At 36.8% G+C, this 26,116-nt stretch overlaps 1 protein-coding gene across 6 annotated transcripts in view; it reads right to left on the bottom strand.

Moving 5' to 3' along the window:
• The window catches only part of dip2a (disco-interacting protein 2 homolog A), a 269,946-nt gene that overhangs the window by 132,048 nt on the left and 111,782 nt on the right, over positions 1-26,116 (bottom strand). For 4 of the 6 annotated variants that reach the window (XR_001479789.2, XM_015359260.2, XM_006636662.3 and 1 more), the window contains exons 4-5: positions 24,864-24,983; positions 13,371-13,604 (exon numbers count right to left, since the gene is read on the bottom strand). Coding sequence is in view for 5 of the 6 variants with exons in the window: in XM_015359260.2 (XP_015214746.1) it covers positions 13,371-13,604; positions 24,864-24,983 (354 nt within the window). In the remaining variant the exon portion in view is untranslated. The remainder of the gene's footprint in view (positions 1-13,370; positions 13,605-24,863; positions 24,984-26,116) is intronic. The other 2 variants (XM_015359263.2, XM_015359264.2) reach the window with 2 other exon arrangements.

The following is a 26,116-nucleotide window of genomic DNA, read 5'->3' as shown; positions in this document are numbered from 1 at the left end:
GCCGGAGCCAAGAACAAGCTATAAAGGACTAAAATTTATGTATTTGGCTATGTAAGAAACAAACTGAAAGTTATTCTCTCATCTGGCTTTGAAATGCCTGAGTGGAGCGCGCTACATTACAGTCCATTGACCAATACCACAAGGACAATAAAAGTTGAAAAAAAAACGAATGTCAAAATGTTTCCAAAACATCCACTTGTGATATTTTAGCTGCTTAGTTACACAACTTCATATTCATATTACTATCAAGCGGTATTAAATCAGTACAACTTGTATTTTTTTACAATAACAGCAATTGCTGTTCTTACTACGTATTCTTAGAAAAGGATAAAACGTTATAACTTTTTATGAAGTATAGAATATAAGCTTAATAATGTTAGAATGAGCATGTTAAAACCAGAACCCACTGTAAGTTACTAAGTTAAAGACTTTGATGCATAAAATATTTATGCATAATTAAAATAGTTATGAAGAAAGTGGAAGGTTGTGTACTGTTGTCCAACTGAACAATCTTGCTTTTATAAGATATAGCTACCTTTTAATCAGTTAAATGTTTAACATGCTGTAATACACAGTTTACATTTTTTAAAGGTCTAAACAGTACACAAATTAAATTCTGTAATTGGAAAAAGATTGTCCCTCAGCACTGACCATGATTCAAAACCAGGTGGTTTTAGGCGACAGCCAAAATGCTGCACATGAGACGTTAAGCTTACCCATCTCCACCTGGCGGTTTTACAGGGTAACTTTCGGTAACTTTTGGTATGTGCACTGCGATTTACTGCAGCATCCCTTATGAATTTTTAATGGCTGGATCTGTATGATCAAAGTTTAGTTGACTACACTAAATTAAAAGTGGGTAACTAGAAAGTGACTATGACTGGTTACCAAATTAACACTGCAAGCAGTGCATACTGTACTTCAACAGCAAACTGCACTATTAACAATTTAAACTTATTGATCTTAATACAGTGCAGACTTGTATTAGCTTTTTAAAACCATTATGTATACTACACTTTTATAATTAAATAAAAAATGTTTTTAATTACTATTTATACACAATAATTTATAATCTGCTATACAGTATGTAATTAAAAGTGACAATTATATTATTGTTAGACAGTAAGATATCCGATTTGGAACTGTGGTAGCAAAGTGGTAAGAACATCTTATCATTGCATGTAATTAAACTGTCACTAGCACACATATACTATGATGCAGGAAATTACTAATGGGTTAATAAACTTTTAATATTATACCAATGTGTCTGACAAAGTACCTTAGCTGTGTGTGGTTAAGAATTCTCTGAGCCACCTAGCATTTTTACAGAGTAGCAGAGTCCTGCATTAATTGTTCAAAGGAAAATACAAAAGTCATGTCACACACCTGTCATGGATAAAACAGTACCTAAAGTGGTATACCATTGATACCTCATTTTAGAAGGCTGTATCTGTACAACAATCTTGGTAGCACATTCATTTTAATGGTATCTCCTCTTGAAAAAGAGAGCAAATTCCAACTACCAATATCATTCATTATTCTGCCAATTAAGGAATGTCATTTAAATCATAGAATTGTATACATAACGTCTGCTTACAATATGTATGTGTATCCCTAAATATTTAACAGAGGTTAACTGCTGAAAAATTTAAATGTACCTTTTAATTTATCTGTTGGGTTAAAATTATAAGATAGAACTTCTGTTTTTTCTATATTTAACCCAGGTATACGGATACATTTCTCCAGGAGATGTCTCTCAAATTTTAGATAGTTTATGACACTTAGCAGAGAGGATGTTTGCTAAGGTCTTTTTTGCTAGTTAGAAAGCAGCTTACCTCTTATGTGGACTTTTTAGGCAATGTTAATGTTAAAATGTTAGGCCTCTGAAAGGCCTTGTTTGTAAATTTTGTACATAAAGTGACTTGCGTGTTGTTATGTTGTGTGTAGTGTAGTCTGTGTTTTGTCATGTAATAAATATTTGTTTAACCAAATGTGCCTGGATTATTACTCCTCTCACAAAGCTGTGCCAGAGAACAAAGAATTCACATGCCTCTAACTATAACAACAAAAAAAATGTTTTACTTATTGACTTAACCGTTCGGTCAATTCTTGATTTTCACTATTTTCTTAACCCCCTCATTTGTATTATAATAGATTATATGTATATTACAGATGCAGCCATTCAAAATGAGCTGGGTGCACTATGGTAAAATGCGGTGGGTGTGTCGCATCCAACACGTCATAACGCGTCCTATCGCATCATTCCGTATAATACCGCAGTTATGATAATAGTATCCAGAATCACCGCCAGGTGGAGCTAATAAAGCTTAACCTCTCGTACAGCATTTGAGCTGTCACCAGAAAACACCAGGTTTCGAATCTCGATCACTGCTGAGGGACAATCTTTATCCAATTAAGAATTTAAGTTGTATACTCTAGGACTTTTAATTTTAAACTCTGTATTACAGCATATTAATCATTAAACATTAAAAAGTTGGTATATTTTATAAAAGCAAGTTGGACAAAAGTACACAACCTTCCACCTTCATCATAAATATTTTAATTATGCATAAATATTTTATGTATCAGTCTTTAACTTGGTAATTTACATGGGTTCTGGCTTTAACATGCTTATTCTAACATTATTAAGCTTATATTCTGTACTTCATTAAAAGTTATAACGTTTTTATCCTTTTCCAAGAATATGTAGTAAGAACACCACTTGCTGTTACTGTAAAAAGATAAATGTTGCATTGATTTAACTTGATATAGAGGGGGAGGAAAAGTGCCAGTTGTCATTTTTTTCACTGACAAAGCTGTGTTGTGTTAACAAAAACTACAGTATGCTTAAGGGGTGTTAAACCGGTTTAATTCAAAACACTTTTTGTGGGGCAATTTAACAGACACCTCTAGCCTTTGAAAGGCTTTTTTGAAAAAGTAAAATAGCAAATACTATGAACACTATATTGACATTTTTAGAATTTGATTAATACAGAATATAATATGGAATCGCGTATCTAAAGAAATTAATAACGATATAATTATATTCATATACTGTAGCTCAAATCCTGCTAAACTAAAAATTAGACACAAGAAGAGTATTATTGGACAATAATGTTGTGAAGCTCTGGTGGAATTTCTCTGTAAACTGAAGAGTTAAAGAGGAGACACGTTGTGTATCGGCTCTTTTTACACTTGTAAAAAAGAACATTCCAATTAATGTTAATGCGTTATAACAATGTTATGTTAATATTGTTAATTATGTCATGCTTTCAGGTTCACATGGGTTTGCGCGCTACACCCTGTGGGACCGCTGTGTACATATGTTCACAATGCAAGAAAACCCACATAGGTGATATTTTGAAATATACATTGCAGTATTTTCGGGTTCGGCGAGGACGGGCACAGTGATTCAGACACTCATTGACTAAAAGACGGCGCGTTTATTTTTTGGCACAGCCAGCCAGCCTGAGCCACACAGACACCAGCTAGCCTCAAGACAGCACTGTTAAGAGCACCACAACTCACACTCAACCACATCACAGATCAGTCCCACTGTGTGAGATATTGCTGTTTGATCTGTGTTTGATCTTTGATCTAAGCTTTAATAGAAAGCTTATCTCTATTAATATAACTATCAAGTGGTATTAAATACAACTTTTTTGAAAAGATGATGGTTTCCTAAATTTTATTACAAAAATAAAAATGATTACAATCTAATCTTTTCAAGTTTGACCCCATGCTGGGCAGGTGATTGAGGGCGAGCCGGCACAACCTGTAATGCTGGCCGTATGTGTTACAATATATGTAGATCTTTAAATTAATATTGTTATTAATTTAATTAAATTAAACTTTGATGGCATGTCATGGTTCATCATGCGTGAATTAGTCAAATTAAAAATAAAACGTGTTTACAAAGAAAGTGGAATACAGTAATCAGCTGGGAACTCGAACCTGGACCTCCAACGTCACTGCCAGCTGTGTAAGCCAGCTGAGCTAAAGGGAGATCTCCCCTCAGCCCGCCGGCCGAGGTCCCTGTTAGCTTTTCAGAGCTAATAATAAATGAATATAATGATGGGTTCCTGCTTAAATTAGACATTGCATGATTTTAAAAGCTATAAAAACAGGTTTTGATAGTTAATACGGATTTTTCTTCCTTGTGGTCAGCTTAGAATCTTTGTGTACGCTGTAAGTTATTTTCTTCTTAATTAAACGTTTAAAATACATGAATTTCATAAAGACAACACACATTTCGAACAGAAAAAAATATATCCTGTTCTCTTCCTGGTATGTAGAACAGATCAGCAGGTCATTTTTCCCCAATTGCTTTTTTCCACTGTATTTATCATATTGGCTATCTAATGCCCTCTCTTTGCTAGCTAATGTTACTTGTGGCTGTGCTTCCGCATTGCATAGCAACGAGGGACTATATTCTCAGGCGGAGTACCGTAAACAGCTTAATTTTCGGGTTAAATACATTTTTAAAATTAAAATTCATTCTATACAGCAGTAGTTCTCAAACTTTTTGGACTAACTACCACCCCTGATCAAACCAAAGCATCCAAGTACCACCTACAAGCCATCTTCTCATAGGAACCCCAGAAAATCTCAATGACCAACATGAGTGTGCATGTGCGCACACACTTACATACACATAGGGCTGGGCGATATGGGCAAAAACATTATCATGATAAAAATGTTTATATCAGTCGATATCGATAATTATCACGATAAATGTCAAATCATTATTTCTTTCAAGTTTAAAGGCAGATTTTTTCTCCTGAGTGAAAGCTGAAGAAACCAGATAGTTAATTGCTAAATTAAACAACTCTTTATTTTAAGAACACAACAAACACTTGCCAAACAGCACAATCTGAGGTAGAGAGTATTCAAGTCTTTTTTATGTCAAAATATGCATGAGTAAAATTTACAAAATAAATATCTTAATAGAAAAATTAAATGATGCAGTGTGATAAAACACACATAAAAGATGGCTCAGACAGACTGCAAAGTTTAAAGTGTTCTGTTTTATGTCTGATCGTAAAAAGCCAAAATATCTCCAAATTACTAAAGTTGAATGACCTTTTCTGTCGACGATGTCATCGCCCTTCGAGCTGGTTGTTGGCAGCACTACATTTGCTTCAGTGTCGCTCATTTCTCCACTCTAACTACAGTCCTGTCAGCCACCACCATGTGGGTAAACAGCACCACGTTAGCTGCCCGGTATGCAACACGCACGCGAACTCGCGCAGTATTTTGTTCGCATGTGCATATCATGCGCAAAGCATAAACATATGTATAGAAAATTTATCGAACTTTTGTTAAAATCATATCGAGGAAAATTATATCACGATAATTATCGTTATCGAATTATTGCCCAGCACTGCATACACATATAATAAATATTATAATAAGAAACTTTATTTGATATAGCGCCTTTAAAGGTGGCTTCTCAAAGCGCTTTACAGAATGACAAAAGGAACAACAACAACAATAAAAAATAAACAATAAAAAAGCACCACTTCAGTGAGAGGGGTGAGCCTGTTTAGTCGAGCAAAGCAGATGTGAATTCAATGGTTGAGCCGTCAGGCATTTTCTTGACAGCCAAGGCCTCGCGGTGGATGCTGCAGTTCTCATCTGGAGCAACCTCTCTAATTCGTGCAACTACACCACTGTGTCGGCTTGTCATCGCTCTAGCAGCGTCTGTACAAACTCCGACGCATTTTATCCAGTCGATGCCATTCTCTTCGATAAATTCATTCAGAAGCTGAAATATGTGTTCTCCTGTAGTTCCTGTTGGTAGCGGCTTACAGAACAGAAAGTCCTCATGGGACATGCCCTAAAACTCGTATCGAAAGTAAACGTGCAAATTGGGCAAATCAACGACATTTATAGGCTCATCTAATTGCAGTGAAAAGCACCTGCTCATCTTAACGCGCTATATCAGCCTACTATTGAATGGTATAGAATTACATTGTAGCTATTGTGTCCACTCAAGTATTAGCGCGCGCTGTAACGTAGTATGTAGGCTACATATTCGGCACAAATTAATTTTATTAAAATAGAAAATATGAAAACCCGTCCCACTTTTTCAGTGCACACAACAAAGTTCCGGGGTCATATAGCATACCGCCTGGCAGCGCTCCGCGTACCATAGTTTGAGAACCTTGCTATTTTAGTTTTTCAAAGAAATGTTTGTTAAAAGAGAACTCATGGTGATAGCTGGGTTCGAACGCTAGACCTAAGTCTTATAAAGCACACATCTAAGCTATCACGCCTCAGACGTAGTCACGTGGGAAGCAGTGAAACTGAAGCACAAATAGAAAGTGTATTATACTACTAGTTGAGCTAAAGTACATGAATATAATTATATCGTTATTTCTTTAGATATGCAATTCCATATTTTATTCCCTATTAATCAAATTCTGAAAAGTATGCTTTTGTTTACTGCAATAACAAGCGTATTCGTAGAAAAGGTTAAAACAATATAATTTTTTACTAAGTATCAAAAAAATTTACTTGGTCAGAAAGAGCACGTAAAAACTTTTCAAAACAACCACAGTATGTAACTGAAAGGAAGACTTTGATCCTTAAAATGTTTAGGAAGAAAGTGGAATACTGGTGTGTATTTTTTCTTTAAACTACCAATACCAGCCATATACAGTTTACATAATATGTTTATGTTGCTAAATGAATATCATTTATGACCATCAGACACGTTATGTTCCTCTTCTTTTTATGCTCAGCTACTAAAATTTCCCTTTAGTTGTAAAATTCCAAATAATAAGTGGATTAAAACATGCACAGTAAAGAGATTAAATGATTAAATATTTTCACTAACGACCAATGCACCACGAGTGCCCCTGTCTGTCATTTTGGCTAGCCAATCACATACCGCGGTACAACGCATTGGCTTGTGGGTAGTTGCGTGCGGTACAGGTTTGTACCGCGCATTTTGAATGCCTGCATCTGTATATTCAATTTTGTATTCATTCTTTACATCACAGTGTGTTTAACATTAAAATTATATAATTATTAATTTAATAACATGAATGAACCTCTAGACCATCATTCTCTAGGAGAGTGGTTCTCAAACTGTGTTCTGCAGGGGTTCCGTGCACTCTCACATAGGCTACAAGAAAAATAAAAATTTGCTATCAATAATTGCCATTTTTGTCAGAATATGTTTGCCATTTTGCCATCCGGCAAATCTCAAAAAATCTTGCAATGAGAGAAAATAGCATGTTACTAGGTAGAAAGATCGCTTAGAAATTGTTGCAACAATGAGAGAGAAAAAAAAAGAAAAATGTGAAAAACAATAAAAAGCTTCACGTCACAAGAAAATGAGAAGTTCATTGACCTGATTTCAGACTCTTCCTTACAAACAGCTTTTAATGAAGGGCAGGTGGTAGAGTTTTGGTGCAGCTCCAAAAACAAATATCCAGTAAAATTGTAGAAGAAGCAAACTCACCCATCACAATGAGATTGTTCTGTTTCTGCTGTTTTGAAGTGAATGTTGATTAAAATGATCAAAAATCTTTTTTAAAAACTTCATGTATTGTTGTCTCATTGTGTTTTCCTCAGTCATTTTGCTACCAACTTTTCCTAATTGCACCCAGTTAGACTAAAGAAATTGGTTCTATAAATCTAGTAGCTTTTTTTTCCCTTTGTTAACAATGTAAAAAAATTAAGGTTTTCAAACCAGAAGGAAACCCTTCTAGTTTTCTTCTAACTTCATTGAACCGAGGCTTAGAACTTTGATTCTTTTATTCTCAACAATTATTTCAGTGATTAAGCTGTATTGAACTGCAGGGGTGCTAATCGTAGACAAGTTATCATGTGATGAATCCATCTATTTTCACTTCCACTTTTCCTGATGAGGGTCGTGTGTAAGGCAGGAGACTACCCGGCAAGCAACGAGTGCAAGGCAGGGTACACCCTGGACAGGGCGCCACTCAATAGCAGGACATGTGCAAGCCAATCATACATGGGGACAATTTGGAGGCCACAGCTGAGGGGGCTGAGGGGGGCAATTTGGCCCAGAAACTGGGATAACTCCCTACTCTTCTTGAGAAATGCCTGGGGATCCTTAATGACTACTGAGGGTCAGGACCTCAGTTTAGTGTCCCCATCACTATACTGGGGCATTAGGACCCACACAGACCACAGAGTGGACACCTCCCGTTGGTTCCACTAACACCACTTCTAGCAGCAATCACAGGTTTTCCCAGGAGATCTCACAACCAGGTACTGACCAGGCTCAGCCCTACTTAGCTTCAGGGGGTTGCCAGTTGAGAGTTGCAGGGTGATATAGCTGCTAGCCTCATGTGATTAATAAATAACTGAAATAAACTCAATGAGCTTATAAAATGCTTACAATTAAAACAGAAGCTATCAATAGTTTCTTCCTTAATAATTGCCTAAATTGCCTCTGAATAGCAGTTCTAGAATGCTTTTTGCAGAATGCCACCATAGCTAATCCTCAAAAGTAAGAAAAAAGCTTGCTGGTGAGCAGAGAAATTACATTCGACAGAAAAGGGTTCTATTATCGAAAAAAGTTTGAGAACCACTGCTCTAGGACATCTGGAGATAGTAATGGAATTTAAGGATGCCCTTAAATGGAAATCACAATTCGGGTTTTTACATGTATATTTGCTATTAAATACTCATTTTAAAGCCACTACGTAAATTTTTTAATTCTAAAATTTAAAACTTACAATTTTTTAAGGAGACTGATCAGAGAGGCTACCAAGTGGCCGATGGCAACTTTAAACGAGCTACAGGTGCAAAAGGTGCTGTGGTCAGATGAGACCAAAATCAGGCTTGGGGGACAGATAGGAGACCAGAATTAGAGGAGCGAAGGTAGCGAGATGGGGAGTAGGGCGATAATAGCTCAGATAGGTACTAAGGTGCAAAGCCTTGCAGAGCCTTCTAGGTGAGCATGAGGATTTTGAAGTCGACACGAAACTTGACAGGACGCCAATGCAAGGACTCCAGGATAGGAGTAATGTGATCACTTGCACTAGACCTGGTCAGTATTCTGGTTGCTGAATTTTGGACATACTGGAGTTTGTTCAATATGGATTTAGATACCCCAGTGAGTAGAGCATTACAGTAGTCAATTTGGGAGAACGCAATTGTGTCGATCAGTTTTTCAGCCACAGTTAGTGATAATATAGGGTGTAGTCTAGAGATATTTCTGAGGTGGAAGAAAGAGGTTTTAATAATATGCTGCACATGTGGGTCGAATATTAAGCCTGAATCAAATATCACCCCAGGGTTTTTCAATTTAGACTGAAGCTCAAGTACAGTACCGTCCACAGACAGGGTTTCAGGATTTGCTTTACAAAGTTGTTGGGGGGTACCAATAAGCATGACTTCAGTCTTGTCACAGTTAAGATGAAGGGAATTTTGAGTCATTCAAGTTTTTATGTCAGAGATGCAATTAGATCGAACAGAGACACCCACATCAGTTTCAGGTTTGGTATGAATGTACATTTGAGTATCAGCAGCAGAGAAATGATAGTTGAGGCCATGTGACCCAGTATCGAGCCCTGAGGAACACCAGACTTAACGAAACCAATTTCAGCCCTAAACCCACCAAGAGAGACATAGTGACAGCGATCAGTGAGGTAAGATCAATACCTCACTGATAATTATGTCTGACCCCACTCACCCCGGTCATAACTTGTTTGTTCCCCTACCGTCTGGCAGAAGGTTCCGGTCATTCCAGTCGCACACAACTGGACTCCAAAATAGCTTCTTCCCCAGAGCTGTCAAGTTGGTGACACCCCCACTCACTTCCACCTTATTATGATCTCTCCTAACATCCTCCTGTACCCACAACCACTGTACTCCTACACCACCACACACACATGTAAGCCAAAATTGTACTGTCCCCTCGATAGCCCAGTAAAATTGTAACAGGCATAATAATATTTAATATTAATTAACCATACTACTTTTAACCACACTATTTTTTTTGCAGTGTTCCAAGAATTACTTTGCACTGTTTTTGTCCTGTTAAATTTTCTCTGTTTGCGGAATTTTGCACAGTTTTCGATTACTTGATTACATGTTATTTATGTTATTACATGTTACTATTATTGCTATTGTGTAACTGTCTATTGTCTTATCTTCTGTCCTATTTATATACTGCACATGAGCGACTAATGAGAAACACTTTTCATTATACTATGCACCTGTGTAAGTTTAATGGCAATAAAGTTGAATTGAATTAAGACTTGAACCTTTTGAGAGCAGTATCAGAAACTCAAAACACAGTCTCAAGACGAGAAAGTAAGATGTCATGGTTAACAGTGTCGAAAGCAGCACTGAGATCAAGAAGAATGAGGATAGAGAGAGAACCAGAATCAGAAGCTATAAGAAAATCATTAGTAACTTTGACCAGGGCAGTTTCTGTGCTGTGAAGTTTGATGGAGGCCAGATTGGAGGGGTTCGAAAAGGTTATTTATAATGTGGTGGTAATGTAATTGAAATGAGACAGCACATTCTACAATTTTTGCAAGAAAGGTTAAGTTGGAGATGGGGCAAAAATTGTTTACAGAACCAGAACCATTTTAGGTTTTTTTGGCACGGGGGTAATGGCAGCAGTTTTGAGGACCGCTGGTACAACACCAGCACTCAAGGATTCATTTATTATACTGAGGACAACAGGACAGAGAGAAGTGAAACAAGACTGAAATAAAGTGGTGGGAACAGGATCTAATATAGAGCTGGTGGATTTGATATGTGAAACTAGTTTACTGTGGGATGCAGAGTCAAGAAGAGAGAAGTTGGAGAGAAGGGATCCAGAAAGGTTTGACGAGCAGGGAGGAGGTTTGGGAATGATATGCATTGTGGAAAGAATGCCGGATGCTGTTGATCTTGGAGCTAAAGAAATCTAAAAATGTGTTGCAAAGCTGCAATGAGGAAGGTAATGTGGTAGGGCAGTTAGGCTTTAGCAGTCTGCTGATGGTGGAGAAAAGATGCCTGGGTTTGTTAGGTTTATTTTCAATGATGTGAGAGTAGTAGGTGGATCTAGCAGACTCTTATCGTATTCTTATATTCAGACAAGTAATCTTTCCAAGCCTGATAATGTACGTTTAGGCCAGAAAGACGCCACCTACGGTCAAGTTTCCAGGAGACTGCCTTCATAGATCGCAGATGGTCACTGTACCAGGTGGCAGAGCAAGAAGAAGAGATGGTGCGGGTTTATAGGGGAGCAAAAGTGTCAAGGGTAGATAAAATAGTGCTAATAAGCAAATGTATTTTGTCCCCTAGACATTATTTAACATTATACATTATATAAACTTAAAGAGATACTTTTCATAAACCAGCTTACCCTGAAATCCTTATTAGCTGTAAGCCAATTTGGGCAGCAGTTATCAACTCTGATCATTACAATTGTACATATCAAATATTATTAATAATATTAATATTACTAATAAAGTAATAACATGAATGAGCCTCTAGACAATCTTTTTCATTATGTTCTGAAAAAGCTCAGGAGGGATTGTTTCATGCCAGCCAGCTAGCGCATTACCACCTCGTAGTAGGGGGAAGGGAAACTGGGTGTGGGATTTTATTTCACTCTCCATCACTCTCCTACCCCCCAGACAGGCAAAGGTGATAAAGGTGATAAAAACTAATTCAAAAGGTTGCTAACAGAGCTGCTTGTAAGAGCAAGGTGACTTTCTGCGCAGTTAAATGAAAGCTATAGTACAGACAAATTTTAAATTCTTAATTTAAAATTCAAAATCAGATACTTTGCAAGCAGTACATGACTCTTGTGCAAAGGTTTAAGAAAGGTTTTGAACCTTGGACGGTATGCCTCAGGGCCTCATTCGTAGTATAATCAAAACAAAGCTCAGAAAACAAAGATTTACCAAGGTACACGTCAATGAACTGCAGTGTAATCATATACTGTACATACAGTATGGTAGCGTATATTTTTAAATCCACTACAGTATAGTATGTGTGAAAATTTTTTACAGACACCGATTAAACACTCTGCTGGTACGGATGGGAACTGGATGGAGACAGATATTTTTATTACTGAACAGCCACCTTTACTACTCCCGCTCCCGTTCTCTCCCGCTCTGTTCCTGATCTCCCCCTGTCCTAATCACATTCTTCTCATAAACCTATGTGAATTGACTGTAATGCATAAAATGTTTATGAAGACGGTGTGTACTTTGCATTTTTTATATTTAGCTACAACTATCATCTACTACATGTACATTAGGTATATATTATATATGACACCATATGGCTTTAAAGCCACTACAGTACAGTATGTGTGGAAATATATTTTTCACGATCAAAATTGAAAGTAAAATTATCCTGATTACTCATTGCTGAAATTTGCATTAAGCATTTTGCATTGCAGTAGAATAATAAACTATTTTTCATATATTGAACTGAGTAATGTTGTTTTTGTAAAATTGCCACACTCTCTTTATTAATTAATTAAATATTTAAAATACTGTAGTATACAATTTAAAATTAATAAAAGTCTAAAAGTATACAACTTAAATTTGATAATTGGAAAAAGATTGTCCCTCAGCACTGATCGGGATTCGAAACCATTTTTTTTGGTGACAGCCCAAATGCTTCCGCATGCCGCATTAAGCTTTCACTGCTCCACCTGGCGGTTTACAAAGTAGTGCAGTCCAACAACTGATTATTTTTAAAAATGTGTGGTAAAATGCAGCGCGGGCACTGCGATGTACTGCATTATCGGAGACATTCTGAATGGCTGGATCTGTACATTAAGGTCTTACTGCTCCATATGCAGTTTTACAGAGTAGTGCATTCCTGTATCAGCTTATTTGAAAAAATAATAAAGGTGCCTTTTGTTGCCATACCAAGACAGGTGTTGCAGTACGGTGCTTTACACTTCGAGCAGTGTTGCCGGATTTAACCATACAAAATTTTACAGCTCCATAATGTATCTCAATAAGATAAGTAGCCCAGACAAAGACTAGAGTTACAGCCAAAGCATCAAGCAAAGAACAAAGTACATGACCACTTGAGTCTGAGGCACCATGGCCTCTTGCACTACACAGTTCAAACAAAAAGAGGCTGTTTGTACATTAGAAAGGAAAGCACTGGAAAATAATTAGGAAATATTACTTGGTTGGAACTTTTTGTATTGTGGTAGGACTCTTTCCCTAACTGAACTGTCTGGGACAAGGAACAAAACAGGTATGGACTTTCATATCCATATCTCTTAGCTAGCAATGACCTCCAGAGTCCAGCAGTGGACAGCAGTGTGAAAAGTGGAGAAAGCTCTACCTAGCCCTTGTTGAGACCTCTACAGGGGGTATGAGTGCAAAGCAGACACTTGGGTGGTCGGGTGTACTGACCTAGATGGGTATGTGCCATAAGATCTGCCAGCACGGAGGCTGCGGCGGTGGTGGTGACGAGGGACCTCCCTCCGGGGTGGGATGAGGTGGAGGAGGCAGAGGATGAGGTGGAGGAGCCCTGGATAACCCTGTTAAACCAGTGCTCTACGTTGGGGTGGACCTGGTAAGGAGTTGATGATGCAATCCGGCCTTGTCGACGCAGGGATCCCTCGTCTTCGGAAGCCGATGAGGTGTCTGTGTGGTCAAAATAATAATTATAATACTAGTAGCAATAAGCCTGATGTGAGAAATTATTGTAAAAATGTAATGCAAATGTGATGCATACAATGAAAATAAAGATGGAAGCAACTAAAACTGTCAGGTGTATTATGAAGAGGAAATAAACAGGGTTTTGGCAGCACTTAATGGAAGGACCTCTCCCATTTGGTAGAAGGATCTTCACATCTCATTTTGAAGCACTTTTTGGGTTCCTGTTAATATGCGAGACTAAAGTGATAAAGGGTTCTTTCTGTCTCAGCAAAATGGGATGGCCTGGCAAACTCTGATACATGTTTCGATTTAAGACTTTTAACCAATTAAGAGCCACATGGCAGCACAGTCAAATCACAGTTACAGTTCAATTAATATATGGGCTGCAGGAATGAGTGCCGTTATTGTTCAAGATGACTCGTGTTTCAACAGTTAAACCAAATGCCTCTTTTTCTACAGGCAGAAGGTGAAATTGATTGTGTAACATTTTGATCAACAAAAGTATGTCAAAAATTAATAGTGAAGTCACAAATTGCTTTAATTATCATTTTTCTAAGAAAACCACAAATGTTTACCACAGCAATGCTGTAATAATTTAGGACAAAATTTTTTTTGATTTATAATATGCTGTTTTAGTGTGTTTCCTGGACATACAGAGTATATATAATATCTTAACATTCCCTACCCCCCACCCACAATATTACTAAGGTGTCTTTATCATGTAAATTCATGCAGAAACTGGTTATTGTTATGACTATAATGTCCAGCTGCTTGAAGCAGCTGTCAGCAGTGGTGTAGCAGGATTTTATAGTTGGGGTGGCAGGAACACCAACATAAAACAGTGATCTCAAGGTTGTTGCACGCCAAAAAAAATGAAATTTCATGAAAGTCAGGAGTGTCACTATTTGACAAAACAATTTTAATGCAGAACTTTGGAGCCATATATAAATAACATGGCATATCATATATCACAGCGGAAAACCAGTGCAACCAACTAAATACAACAAACACACTTCCATACAGATATACCACCTGATTTTCTTTTGGAGATAACTAATATAATAAAATGCATGTGGATTACACTATACTAAGTTAAGTCCATGACACATTTCATTGAAAATGTCGATATTACAATTGCAATTGCAATTGCGATATTACAGAAGCAATTGCATTTGTATGTGAAATACTTTTGGAAAGTAACCTTTTGCCACAACAACAAAGCTTTATGCTACTTACTGGGCTGGGCAAATATGTGCTTGATGAAGTCTGCCCTTAACAAGAGTAGTATCAAAAGTCCCATGTATTAGTTTATAAAGTCCTAATTAGGAAGAATGGGAGAAAAAAAGTCCTACGTATGATATTTTGAATATATTGGATATCTATGTACTATCTACAATAGAAAGTATATGGTATATACTATCATTGATATACTATATAGTATAAAAATGCAACTCACAAATATGTAAGAAATTATCCCGTGAATAAATAAAAGTGCATATATATAATTATAAAACCATGAACATAAACACAGCAGCTGCATTTTTTTTTCATTGTGAAAATGCTAAGATTGAATCTGTGTAGCAAAACTGTACATCCAAGCACATCACTCGTACAACACACATACAATACTTGGCAATAAACAGCTGAATTCTAATTACATTCACCATTGTATAAAAGGTTACAACTTTTACAAATTACAAAAGATACCAATTTTAAAACAAAGCTGGAACATTCCATAGCATAAGTCCTTAATCCTATTTAAAACCTGTGTGTAAGATCATGGTGTGTCCAGCAGGCAGTTAGATTACTTGTTGTCTTTAGATTACTGAGGGTAGAAAGATAAAACAAGCACCAGGGGGCTTTTTTACAAAGTAAAATTACTCATCCAGATAACTTCAGTAAATATATTGATGTAGCGGCGAGGCTTATTAATAAGGCAGAATTAAGTGTTTCTGAGCTTTCCCAAATTAGGCCTCATCTCTCTGTTCATCTCTGTGGTGCAGCCACAGAGAAACTATCCATGCAGGCTGATTTGAGGTTTCCTTTGATAAGGTTTCCTAGGACAGCTCCCAAAGGGGGATGCACTTAGCTAAGCCTGGCTATCATGATCAATGGTCATCCATTGGCGCCTATCTGTCTAGGGAGTGCCAGTTGGACATCTGGACTGCATTACTAAGTGTCAGGACTAAGTGACTCATATCTCACCTTGATCAACCAATCAGGGACTGGTAGGGCCGAGTAACCCACGTGGGACTCTGATGCCCATGGAACTTTCAGCCAATCAACGAGCTGAAGTTCCTCCAGGTAAAAACAGGCAACACAGAGATTCAGAAGGGATTCAGGAGAATTCTGTGGACTTTTCTAAAGGGAATTCAAAGGAGAATTCCAGGGCAGGACGGCCCAGGAGCAGAAGGCTCCCAAGGGCAGGACATTCTCGCAGCGCGCCTCCCGACCATCCTGAGACTCAGCCCGGACAACCACGGAACGGCCAGTGTGTCCGAGTGCCAGAACTTTCCTTTGTTCTAAGAGTCTAGAGCGGAGTATGCCAGAGAGTAACCAGAGGATCCACCCGAGGTTAGCACCAGCAGCAGGCCTCGTGAACAGGTCGGAACTGTGGACAGCTGAATCACTAGTCAGAACTAGCTCTTCATCAGAAACGAACCGGTCCTCTTCCTGACTTGCTGGGACCCACAGTCATCTTTTCTCCTGTGCGCAAACTTTACTAGTTAAAGCCAACAGTTAAACCAACTAGTTAAAGACTAGTTAGCCAACTAGTTAAAGACTTTACCATGTGCATGGCAGCAGCTATGGGCTTAAGAGATTGTGAATTTAAAGTGAGTATTTAACATATTGCGATATATAAAATTAATAAAAGTCAATATAATATGCATACTATTATTGAGAAAATAGTTTATTTAGTTATGATTTAAATTATAAAAAGTATATTATATTAGCTTTAAAAACATATCTTACTTAAAATTACATTAACAGGTGCAATAAAAACAAAAACATTTTGAGTAATTATTTGAATGAATGCTTCGCATACTATAAGGTTCATTTGTAGTGAGTTGATGAGTGTCCTTGCACAGGCTGGTAATGTTGTTAAATCTCCACTACAAGCTTGCAGTACTCTTAACATATGAAAGCTCTGAAAAACCCCTGTTGTTTTCTTTTGCAAATGTTTTAGAAAAATAATTTTTAAAAAAGGGTTTCCTTCTGCACGCACCAATGACAACCACCCATCAATGGTGAAGCTGGGCAGAACCTGCAGGACGTCACTACAGCCAGGCAGCATTGAATTCATGACATAGACACCACCATCACAGCATAAAGAGCTTTTGATTTGTGACTCTTCATGTATCAAGGATTATAAAAGAGTGCAGCCCATCCCCAGTTCAACCCATTTGTGAGGGGGCAAAGCAACCACCAGCACATGACATGCTCCATTAATTGTTATATCAGAAAAATTCAGCTGAAATAGCTGCTACATGAGAAAGCTCTTCAACAATTTTGTGAAGCCAAATTATTTTAAAAGTATAATTTTATGAACTACTAAGAAGAAACAAAGGCAGAAAAAAAACACATACATAAAACCTTTAGACTATAATTATACAAATATACATAGTGGCTCTAAAATCTTACTATTTAAAAGCACATGTACATGGAAAAATCTCATGTATATTAAAATATTTAAGGGTATCTTAACATTCCCTTACTCTCTCTGAGCAACATGTTGGTCTGGACTGTTGGTCTGGAGTTTTATACATGTTATTACTTCATTTATTATTAATATTCTTTTACATATTGTGTTGTATAAAAAAATGTCAATATAGTATACATATTATTGACTATAATTATTAGAGAAATAATCTTTATAAGATAATATAAGATTAGATAAGATCACTTTATAAGCCAAATACAATTTCTTGCATTAGGAATTTGTCTTTTCTCATATCTCAGTTTGCTCTCCATGAGACACACAGGCAGGGAGAGAAGCTTGGGGTCAGAACGCAGGGTCAGCCATTAATACGGTGCCCCTGGAGCAGTTGGGGTTAAGGACCTTGCTCAGGGACCCAACGGTGGAGGATTCTTCTGCCGGCCGCAGAATTTGAAACGGCAACCTTCCAGCCGCAGGTGCAGATCCTCAGCCAAAGTGGCACTGTTCCGCCCACAATTATCCCCACTGAACCAATGAATTATCCAAATTTGTGTTTGCTTTTCAATGACAAGAAATGTAGTTAAAATTTGCACATTAAAAACTTTCCAAAATAAGAGCAAATGACAGAGTTAAAGAATTCAGATTTGCAGAAAATGTTTATGAAGAAGCTAGAATACTAATATGTACCTTACTTTTTAGTAGTTACCACTCTCAGGTATGTATGTATTTTATATTTATATAGATAAATTAATACCATTAATGACATTCAGAGACATTATTATACTTCAGTTATTTTGTATTTTTAACTACCAAAATTTCCCTTTAGTTAGACAATTCCATATTAATTTTAAGTAGATTTAAGAAGCAGTAAAACATATTAAATGAAGCAACCATTTAATTTACATCCAACGCACCACAAATGCCACTTGTCGATCTTCTCTGGACAGTGAAAAGTTAAGTTCGGTGTGCCAACTGATATTGCGATATCCAGCAGACAGCTTACCACGAGCAAGACTTTAGCTGCACATTCTGAGTAGCGGCATCTGTATATCTGCATCTGTACATCTCTAGCTGCCATTGTGGGATACACTGCCCCTCCAATCAGAGTTGAACCTCTGAAGAAGCAACAACTCTAATGTAGCTAAATTTACTTATTCTTCCACGTCCAGTTGTGAAGCTCCTAATTGAAAGCTGAAACATAAAAAAGAACAACTGGCTATTCCAAATCAGGTGCATATAACAAAAACTTGGACATTCTAAATTTATAAACAAAAATAATACAGAGATTGGAACAGCACTTATTATAACAGCTTTTCTGTCAACACATATACAGTGCCTTGCGAAAGTATTCGGCCCCCTTGAACTTTTCAACCTTTTGCCACATTTCAGGCTTCAAACATAAAGATATAAATTTTTTATTTTATGTGAAGAATCACCAACAAGTGGGACACAATTGTGAAGTGGAACGAAATCTATTGGATTTTTGAAACTTTTTTAACTAATAAAAAAATGAAAAGTGGGGCGTGCAAAATTATTCGGCCCCCTTGCGTTAATACTTTGTAGAGCCACCTTTTGCTGCGATTACAGCTGCAAGTCGCTTGGGGTATGTCTCTATCAGTTTTGCACATCGAGAGACTGAAATTCTTGCCCATTCTTCCTTGCAAAACAGCTCGAGCTCAGTGAGGTTGGATGGAGAGCGTTTGTGAACAGCAGTTTTCAGCTCTTTCCACAGATTCTCGATTGGATTCAGGTCTGGACTTTGACTTGGCCATTCAAACACCTGGATATGTTTATTTGTGAACCATTCCTTTGTAGATTTTGCTGTATGTTTGGGATCATTGTCTTGTTGGAAGATAAATCTCCGTCCCAGTTTCAGGTCTTTTGCAGACTCCAACAGGTTTTCATCCAGAATGGTCCTGTATTTGGCTGCATCCATCTTCCCCTCAATTTTAACCATCTTCCCTGTCCCTGCAGAAAAGCAGGCCCAAACCATGATGCTGCCACCACCATGTTTGACAGTGGGGATGGTGTGTTGAGGGTGATGAGCTGTGCTGCTTTTACGCCAAACATATCGTTTTGCATTGTGGCCAAAAAGTTCGATTTTGGTTTCATGTGACCAGAGCACCTTCTTCCACATGTTTGGGGTGTCTCCCAGGTGGCTTGTGGCAAACTTTAGACGAGACTTTTTATGGATATCTTTGAGAAATGTCTTTCTTCTTGCCACTCTTCCATAAAGGCCAGATTTGTGCAGTGTAAGACTGATTGTTGTCCTATGGACAGACTCTCCCACCTCAGCTGTAGTTCTCTGCAGTTCATCCAGAGTGATCATGGGCCTCTTGGCTGCATCTCTGATCAGTCTTCTCCTTGTCTGAGCTGAAAGTTTAGAGGGACGGCCAGGTCTTGGTAGATTTGCAGTGGTCTGATACTCCTTCCATTTCAAGATGATCGCTTGCACAGTGCTCCTTGGGATGTTTGAAGCTTGGGAAATCTTTTTGTATCCAAATCCGGCTTTAAACTTCTCCACAACAGTATTACGGACCTGCCTGGTGTGTTCCTTGGTCTTCATGATGCTCTCTGCGCTTTCAACAGAACCTTGAGACTATCACAGAGCAGGTGCATTTATACAGAGACTTGATTACACACAGGTGGATTCTATTTATCACCATCAGTCATTTAGGACAACATTGGATCATTAAGAGATCCTCGCTGAAGTTCTGGAGTGAGTTTGCTGCACTGAAAGTAAAGGGGCCGAATAATTTTGCACGCCCCACTTTTCATTTTTTTATTAGTTAAAAAAGTTTCAAAAATCCAATAGATTTCGTTCCACTTCACAATTGTGTCCCACTTGTTGGTGATTCTTCACATAAAATAAAAAATTTATATCTTTATGTTTGAAGCCTGAAATGTGGCAAAAGGTTGAAAAGTTCAAGGGGGCCGAATACTTTCGCAAGGCACTGTAGACTACAAAGTTCATGGAAGAAAGACATTTAGCTTTCTCTCCAGGTCCTTTGTTTAAAATCTCATTGGCATGTTTCCCATCTCAATTTCCCATGGGACTGTGTGTATGGCTACACACCATGCCAGAAACTATATCAGGACTCATTAAACAGAAAAATAAGATTTTGACAAGAACAAGATTTGACTTGCTCTTAAAACTGGTTTCAAATACTTCACACAATGTAGTACTTTGAAGAAGAAAAAATAAATTTGTGACTCACCTTTTTCTGAATGTACTGTATCTCACATTTATTAAAACAAAAAAAGAAGTAACTTGTCCTATAGCCCCTCTGTCTAAAAATACAGTAGATTAAATAAACAACAAAATAGCAGGCAGTCACTTGGCCAGTTAAGATTAGATTACCAATTAGGCAGCATTTCAGCAGAATTCTGTCAGGGAAATCTACCCATGAATTGGGTGGAGACTACAGCGAATGCAGATGTCTGAACAAAGAACTTCATGTCCTTTAGAATTTGCTCAGTTCCTTAGATTTGACTGAAGAATCAAATCTAAAAGTTCAGAAAGTGTCCAAGTATGCTTCTTATTCTGATACCTGTCAGATTCATTTTTAAGCCATTTTAAAGAGAATGATATTACCTTTTAAAAGTTAAGGTTTCACTCATTTACAATGTCCCATCAAGAATAATAAAACAAAAGAAGTTCGGAGCTCTCTCCTCTACAGCCTGCATTACTAACACATTGAAAGCTATGGAATTACTGTACATTGTATCAACCAGTTCACAAGGAAAACACAATCTTGAAGTACTTGTTTGTGTATATTCCTAATGATCTTTCACGTTTTTCAAATCTTGCTGGCACTGTTCAGTACTAAAAGAATTAAAAAAATTAAGCAGCAAAAGTCTGCAATATCAGCCACTTAAAAACAGGTCATTTTGCTGTGATTTAAAAGTGTTAAAAAGACAGCTTTCTGTCAATTACAGAACTCTCCAGCCTTTCCCCCCTACAATTCTTACAGAGGCACAAGATATACTTTCTAACTTGAATACCACTGATTACTGTCAGGGTATTAAAGGTAGTAACAGGGTATCTAAAAAAACTAAAACATCATATTTTGGTTTTCATCAGCCAGTTTCAGAATGTTTTTTCGTGTACAGATGCAGGCACTCAGAATGTTTGGGGTGCCTTGTGCCTTAACGCAAAGAACATGAAGCAGTATGCCTAAAGTTACTGCCCACCATCTTTTTTTCAAATAATCTAATGCAGGGCTGCATTGCTCTGTGAAACTGCAAGGTGGTGCAGTGAATCCTTAATGTACCATGTGTCTAACATACAGAAAGTCTTCTTTTAAACATTAAAATTTGTATTAACCCATTAGTGTTTCCCTGTGCTAGTCATACTGTTCAGTTACACATACAGAATTGTGTTTTTGAATGAAACACAGTATAACAAAATTCCTAGTAATTGTGAATAAAAAGTAATAAGACATTTTTATTTTAGGTTTTAACTGTAAAGTATTATGCAAAGTAGCTTTAAAAATATCGCATTTAAAAGCAAACACATAAAAAACAAAAATCAGTAGTCTTGAATGACTCATTAAATGACTTATGGTCATGTACTATAACCTTGTCAGTGTGAGAGGCAATGGTGGTTAAAAGGAAGAATTCTTGGCTGCCACATGAAATGCCTGGGTTGGATTTCTGGCCAATGTCCAGCTTCTTGGGGATAATCGTTCTCCAATGATCAAATTTAATTTGTACACTATATAAACATTTTGATTAATTTTCTATGTCACAGTATGTTAAATATTAAATTAATATTAAAAATAAAAGTAGGGATGTTTTACAAGCCAACATTATGCAGCAATTTATATAAAAAAAATGTATTGTATAGCTTGTTGTGGACACAATCTGTTTTCTTCAAGTTTACGTACCATTAAAATAATCTAGATTTTGTCTTAAGCAATTAGGAAACAGATAATGTTGTTACATTTTGATTATAAAAAATATATTATACACATACTGTAGTGGATCTATCATACTATTTTTAAAAGCAAATAAACACACAGTACAGTAAAAAGAACAACAGAGTTTGGTTCTCCACCACCACTAAGCTCCATGAAGTTCCGCCTCCTACAACAATACAAACAATGAAACCAACCACATGCGTTAGTACTCCATTAGTGCTGGTTTGTAGCGTTAAAAGTAGCAAGAAGAAGAATTCACTGAGCCACCCTGTAACAGCTAGTGCTGGGTTTTTCACTCTGAAGATATAGCACTTTCTATTTGGGTAATCACATGATTGTCTATATAAGGAAGTTTACAGTTAGTAATGCGCTAATAGATCATGTACTTACTTTTAATTACTTGTGGATTTCAACACCTACAATTTGCTATCTCAGTCTGTCCATTGTGGAGTGGGGTGGATATTTAGATTTGAATACATTGCTGTTTTAGCCTTAAGAAGGGGAGCATTAGCAAACAAATACATTTTCTTAAAAAAAAAGCTTTAACTAGCATAATATTTTACACACCTGAAGAAGGCTCCATTTTTTTCAGCATGTAATAAACCTATTACTTGTTCCTTTGCAGCCTACGCATGCTGACATAGCTACCCCCCTATAATATTTTATACTTGTGTCAATATATTTTTAAAACTAAAGAAGTAACCAAAGGTGTTTTTTCATTGTATCTTTTTTAAATAAATAGGCAATTCAAAGACACTTAAAGATTCAACCCATCTTTCAAGCTACATATTCAAAAAGGTTCAAATGAGCAACGACTTGCATTAACAGAACATTGCTATATTATTTTATGCAAAGCAAAAACACAAACATTGAAAAGTATAAGCAAATTAGATTATATGGCATTTTTGTTATAGGCACTATGTAACAAATATTATATATTACTGCAAAGAGTAGGGGTGATACCCCAGCGTCCTGACCAAAATTCCCTTTACCAGCCATGGTCTCCTAATAATCCCCATTTATGAATTGGCTTCATCTCCGTTTTCCTCCCCACTGACAGCCAATGTGTAGTAAGTGTACTGGCACACTATGGCTGCTGTTGCAAACTGGTGGTTGTGGAGGGGTGTCCCCACTACCTGTAAAGTGCCCTGAGCGGAGTGTCCAGAAAAGCGCTATATACGTCTAAGGAATTAATTTAATAATAATAATGGTGGTGGTGGCAGTGTTGTAAATATGTATATTTACCAAGTTAACCTAAGTAATTAATCACAAATGTGAAAAACAAAATTGGAAACACTACCATATCACACGTACAGATTTCAGTAATATTCTAAAATAATTTTGTTTACTTAACAAATTTCGAAGATAATATTTTCAGTATTGTATTTGAATTGGAATGTTTTATCTAATCACTTTATTTTCATTTCATTTTCTAATCACTTAATCCAGTGAAGGTTCGTGTAGGAGCCAGAGCCTATTCCAGCAGGCAACTGGTGCAAGGCCGGGTACACCCTGGATGGGACACTAGTCCTTCGCCGCATAGACACTAACATCAGGGTAAATTGTCCCAGAAGCCAATTAACACTGTGAGCACCTAGAGGAAACCCATGTCAACATGGGAGAACAGTAAACTCCATGCAGATAGCACCCCAGGAATCAAGCTAAAAATGCCACTTTTTTAAAGATTGTTGGTCTAACAAGTAGCAGTGGTTTGTGCTCCCCTCTTTTGGCATGTTTGAAATCTCTGCCTTACTGTGGTTCATTAATGCTATTCATTTATTATTATTATTATTATTATTATTATTATTATTATTATTATTATTATTATAATTGTTGTTAATATAGTCTTTGATATATAAAATAGTAAACATTCAATATAGCATCTATATCTTTTATTATATTTTTTTATTAGAGAAAGAGTTTATCTGTTAAAAGTACAACTCATGCATTGGCCAGATATCAAACCCCGAGCTTCCAGGTGGCAATATGAGAATTCTACCACTGAAGTAAAACGTCACTTAATTTGGAAGCAATAATTTAAAAACTACAAGCTTTACATTTTCTATTTTCTACAAAAGTTTCAACGAAACTGCAAGCCTTTCATTTCCCATTGCAGAAACAACAGCAAAATGCAGTTATAATAAGTACATCAAAACTTTTACAAAATAACCACAACAAAAGACAGAGTTAAAGAATTCAATGCAGATATTTATGAAGAAAGTGAAATACTGTTCCGTTTCTTATTTTTAATTTTTATATTACCACTACCAGCTATATACATATATTTATATTTACAAAATAATATAGGTAATGACGCTCAGAAACCTATTTTTATTTTCATTTATCAAAATTTCCCTTTAGTTACATTATTCCATAATAATATTGAATATTAGGTGGATTCAAGTAGTAAAACAGATTTAATTAATCTAATGTTTTCACTAATATCGAACACACCACAAGTGCCTCCTGTCCATATTCTTTGGCAAGTGAAGATTCTTTGTGCAGTGTGATGAATTTCACTGCAACACACCACAGTCACCGGCTATAAGTTTTGATGAGTGGCTGCATCAGTAATGCCTGCTGTAATGACTTTTCTCTTCTGCATGAAGTCAGATCTGTATGGGAGTGTCTCAATTGCGGGTGGAGAGGCTGGGTCTCTCTTACCTGGGGGAGTACATGTTTCCACAGAGGACTGGACTAGAACAGAGCGTCTCTTGGAGGGCATTGGCATTTTTCTCTCTTTGTACTTGGCCAGAGCTGCTTGAACGGCTTCCGTGTGCACATCTGGTAGGACAGAGCAAAAGTCCCGCATTCATCTCTTTAATAACAAAGTGTGAAATCAAAATTGACATTTGAAAATGACCAAATCTGACCAACCTTGGATTTTTAACTAATTACTGTGTATTGAAATTAGGTCTTTAAATGTGCTAACTACTATATAATCAACATATTTAGATTTTAAACTTTGAAAATATATTACATTACATAGATTTTGTTGTTTCTGCAAGTATTTTCACATACAGATAGTTCAGATATAGGCACAAGGCAAATACACACCTGAAAAATGCCATATAAGTGAAAAACAGGGGATGACATGAGGGCTAACATGAGGGCTGAACTCCCAGATATAAACAATTGCAAACATGTATTAATGTAAGATGTTTACACAGGTATATTAATTTTTTTAAAATAATGTTTGTTAATATTTAGCATTTCATGCAAAATGGGCATATTTGGACTCCACATCAACCTTCAGTCCTTCATCTCTCAATGAGCCTCTTAAATGCCATTTATGTTAAAGTCTCTTTAACGTATGTTAAAGTATTGAAGAACAATACAAATATAACTTCACTAATTAGGATTTTAGCCAGTTATTAACTGTCAAAGGTTTGTTTTATTAACCGAATGTTAAGGTTGACATTTTTTGTGGTTATTTTTTAAATTATGACTTTAACAATGTATTGTTCACAAATATTTTGCACTGAATTATTAAGATTTTTTCATGCATTTGTTTAATTTGCAGAGATGATGGGGAGCTGCTTGTGTGTCACTAAAGTGAACTGAGTCATCCACTGCATGCAAATGAGTACCCACTTGTACATCAAACACACTCGGACATATGCCTGTTACTGGTGGCACCCAAGGACACTTAAGTGAGAACTAACTATTCCTATTGCCCTAGAAGTAATACAGTAAAACTAAAAATACACAGACTTAGAGCACATAAATCCAAAATACCTGCATGCTAAGCCATTCTTTAAAAGCTACTGAAACATCAGCTCAATTGGTTAAACACTTTTTTAACTATCATTAGCGTTACGATCCTCCAATAAGAATGTAAATTTACACACAACTACAGAGAGGCTGACACATTATTGTCCAATAAGTAATTGATAACAGTACCAAACATGTAAAAG

The sequence above is a fragment of the Lepisosteus oculatus genome, chromosome 12 (assembly GCF_040954835.1).
Source record: "Lepisosteus oculatus isolate fLepOcu1 chromosome 12, fLepOcu1.hap2, whole genome shotgun sequence".
NCBI classification, from domain to species: domain Eukaryota; kingdom Metazoa; phylum Chordata; class Actinopteri; order Semionotiformes; family Lepisosteidae; genus Lepisosteus; species Lepisosteus oculatus.
This window is presented reverse-complemented; position numbering and strand designations above follow the sequence as displayed.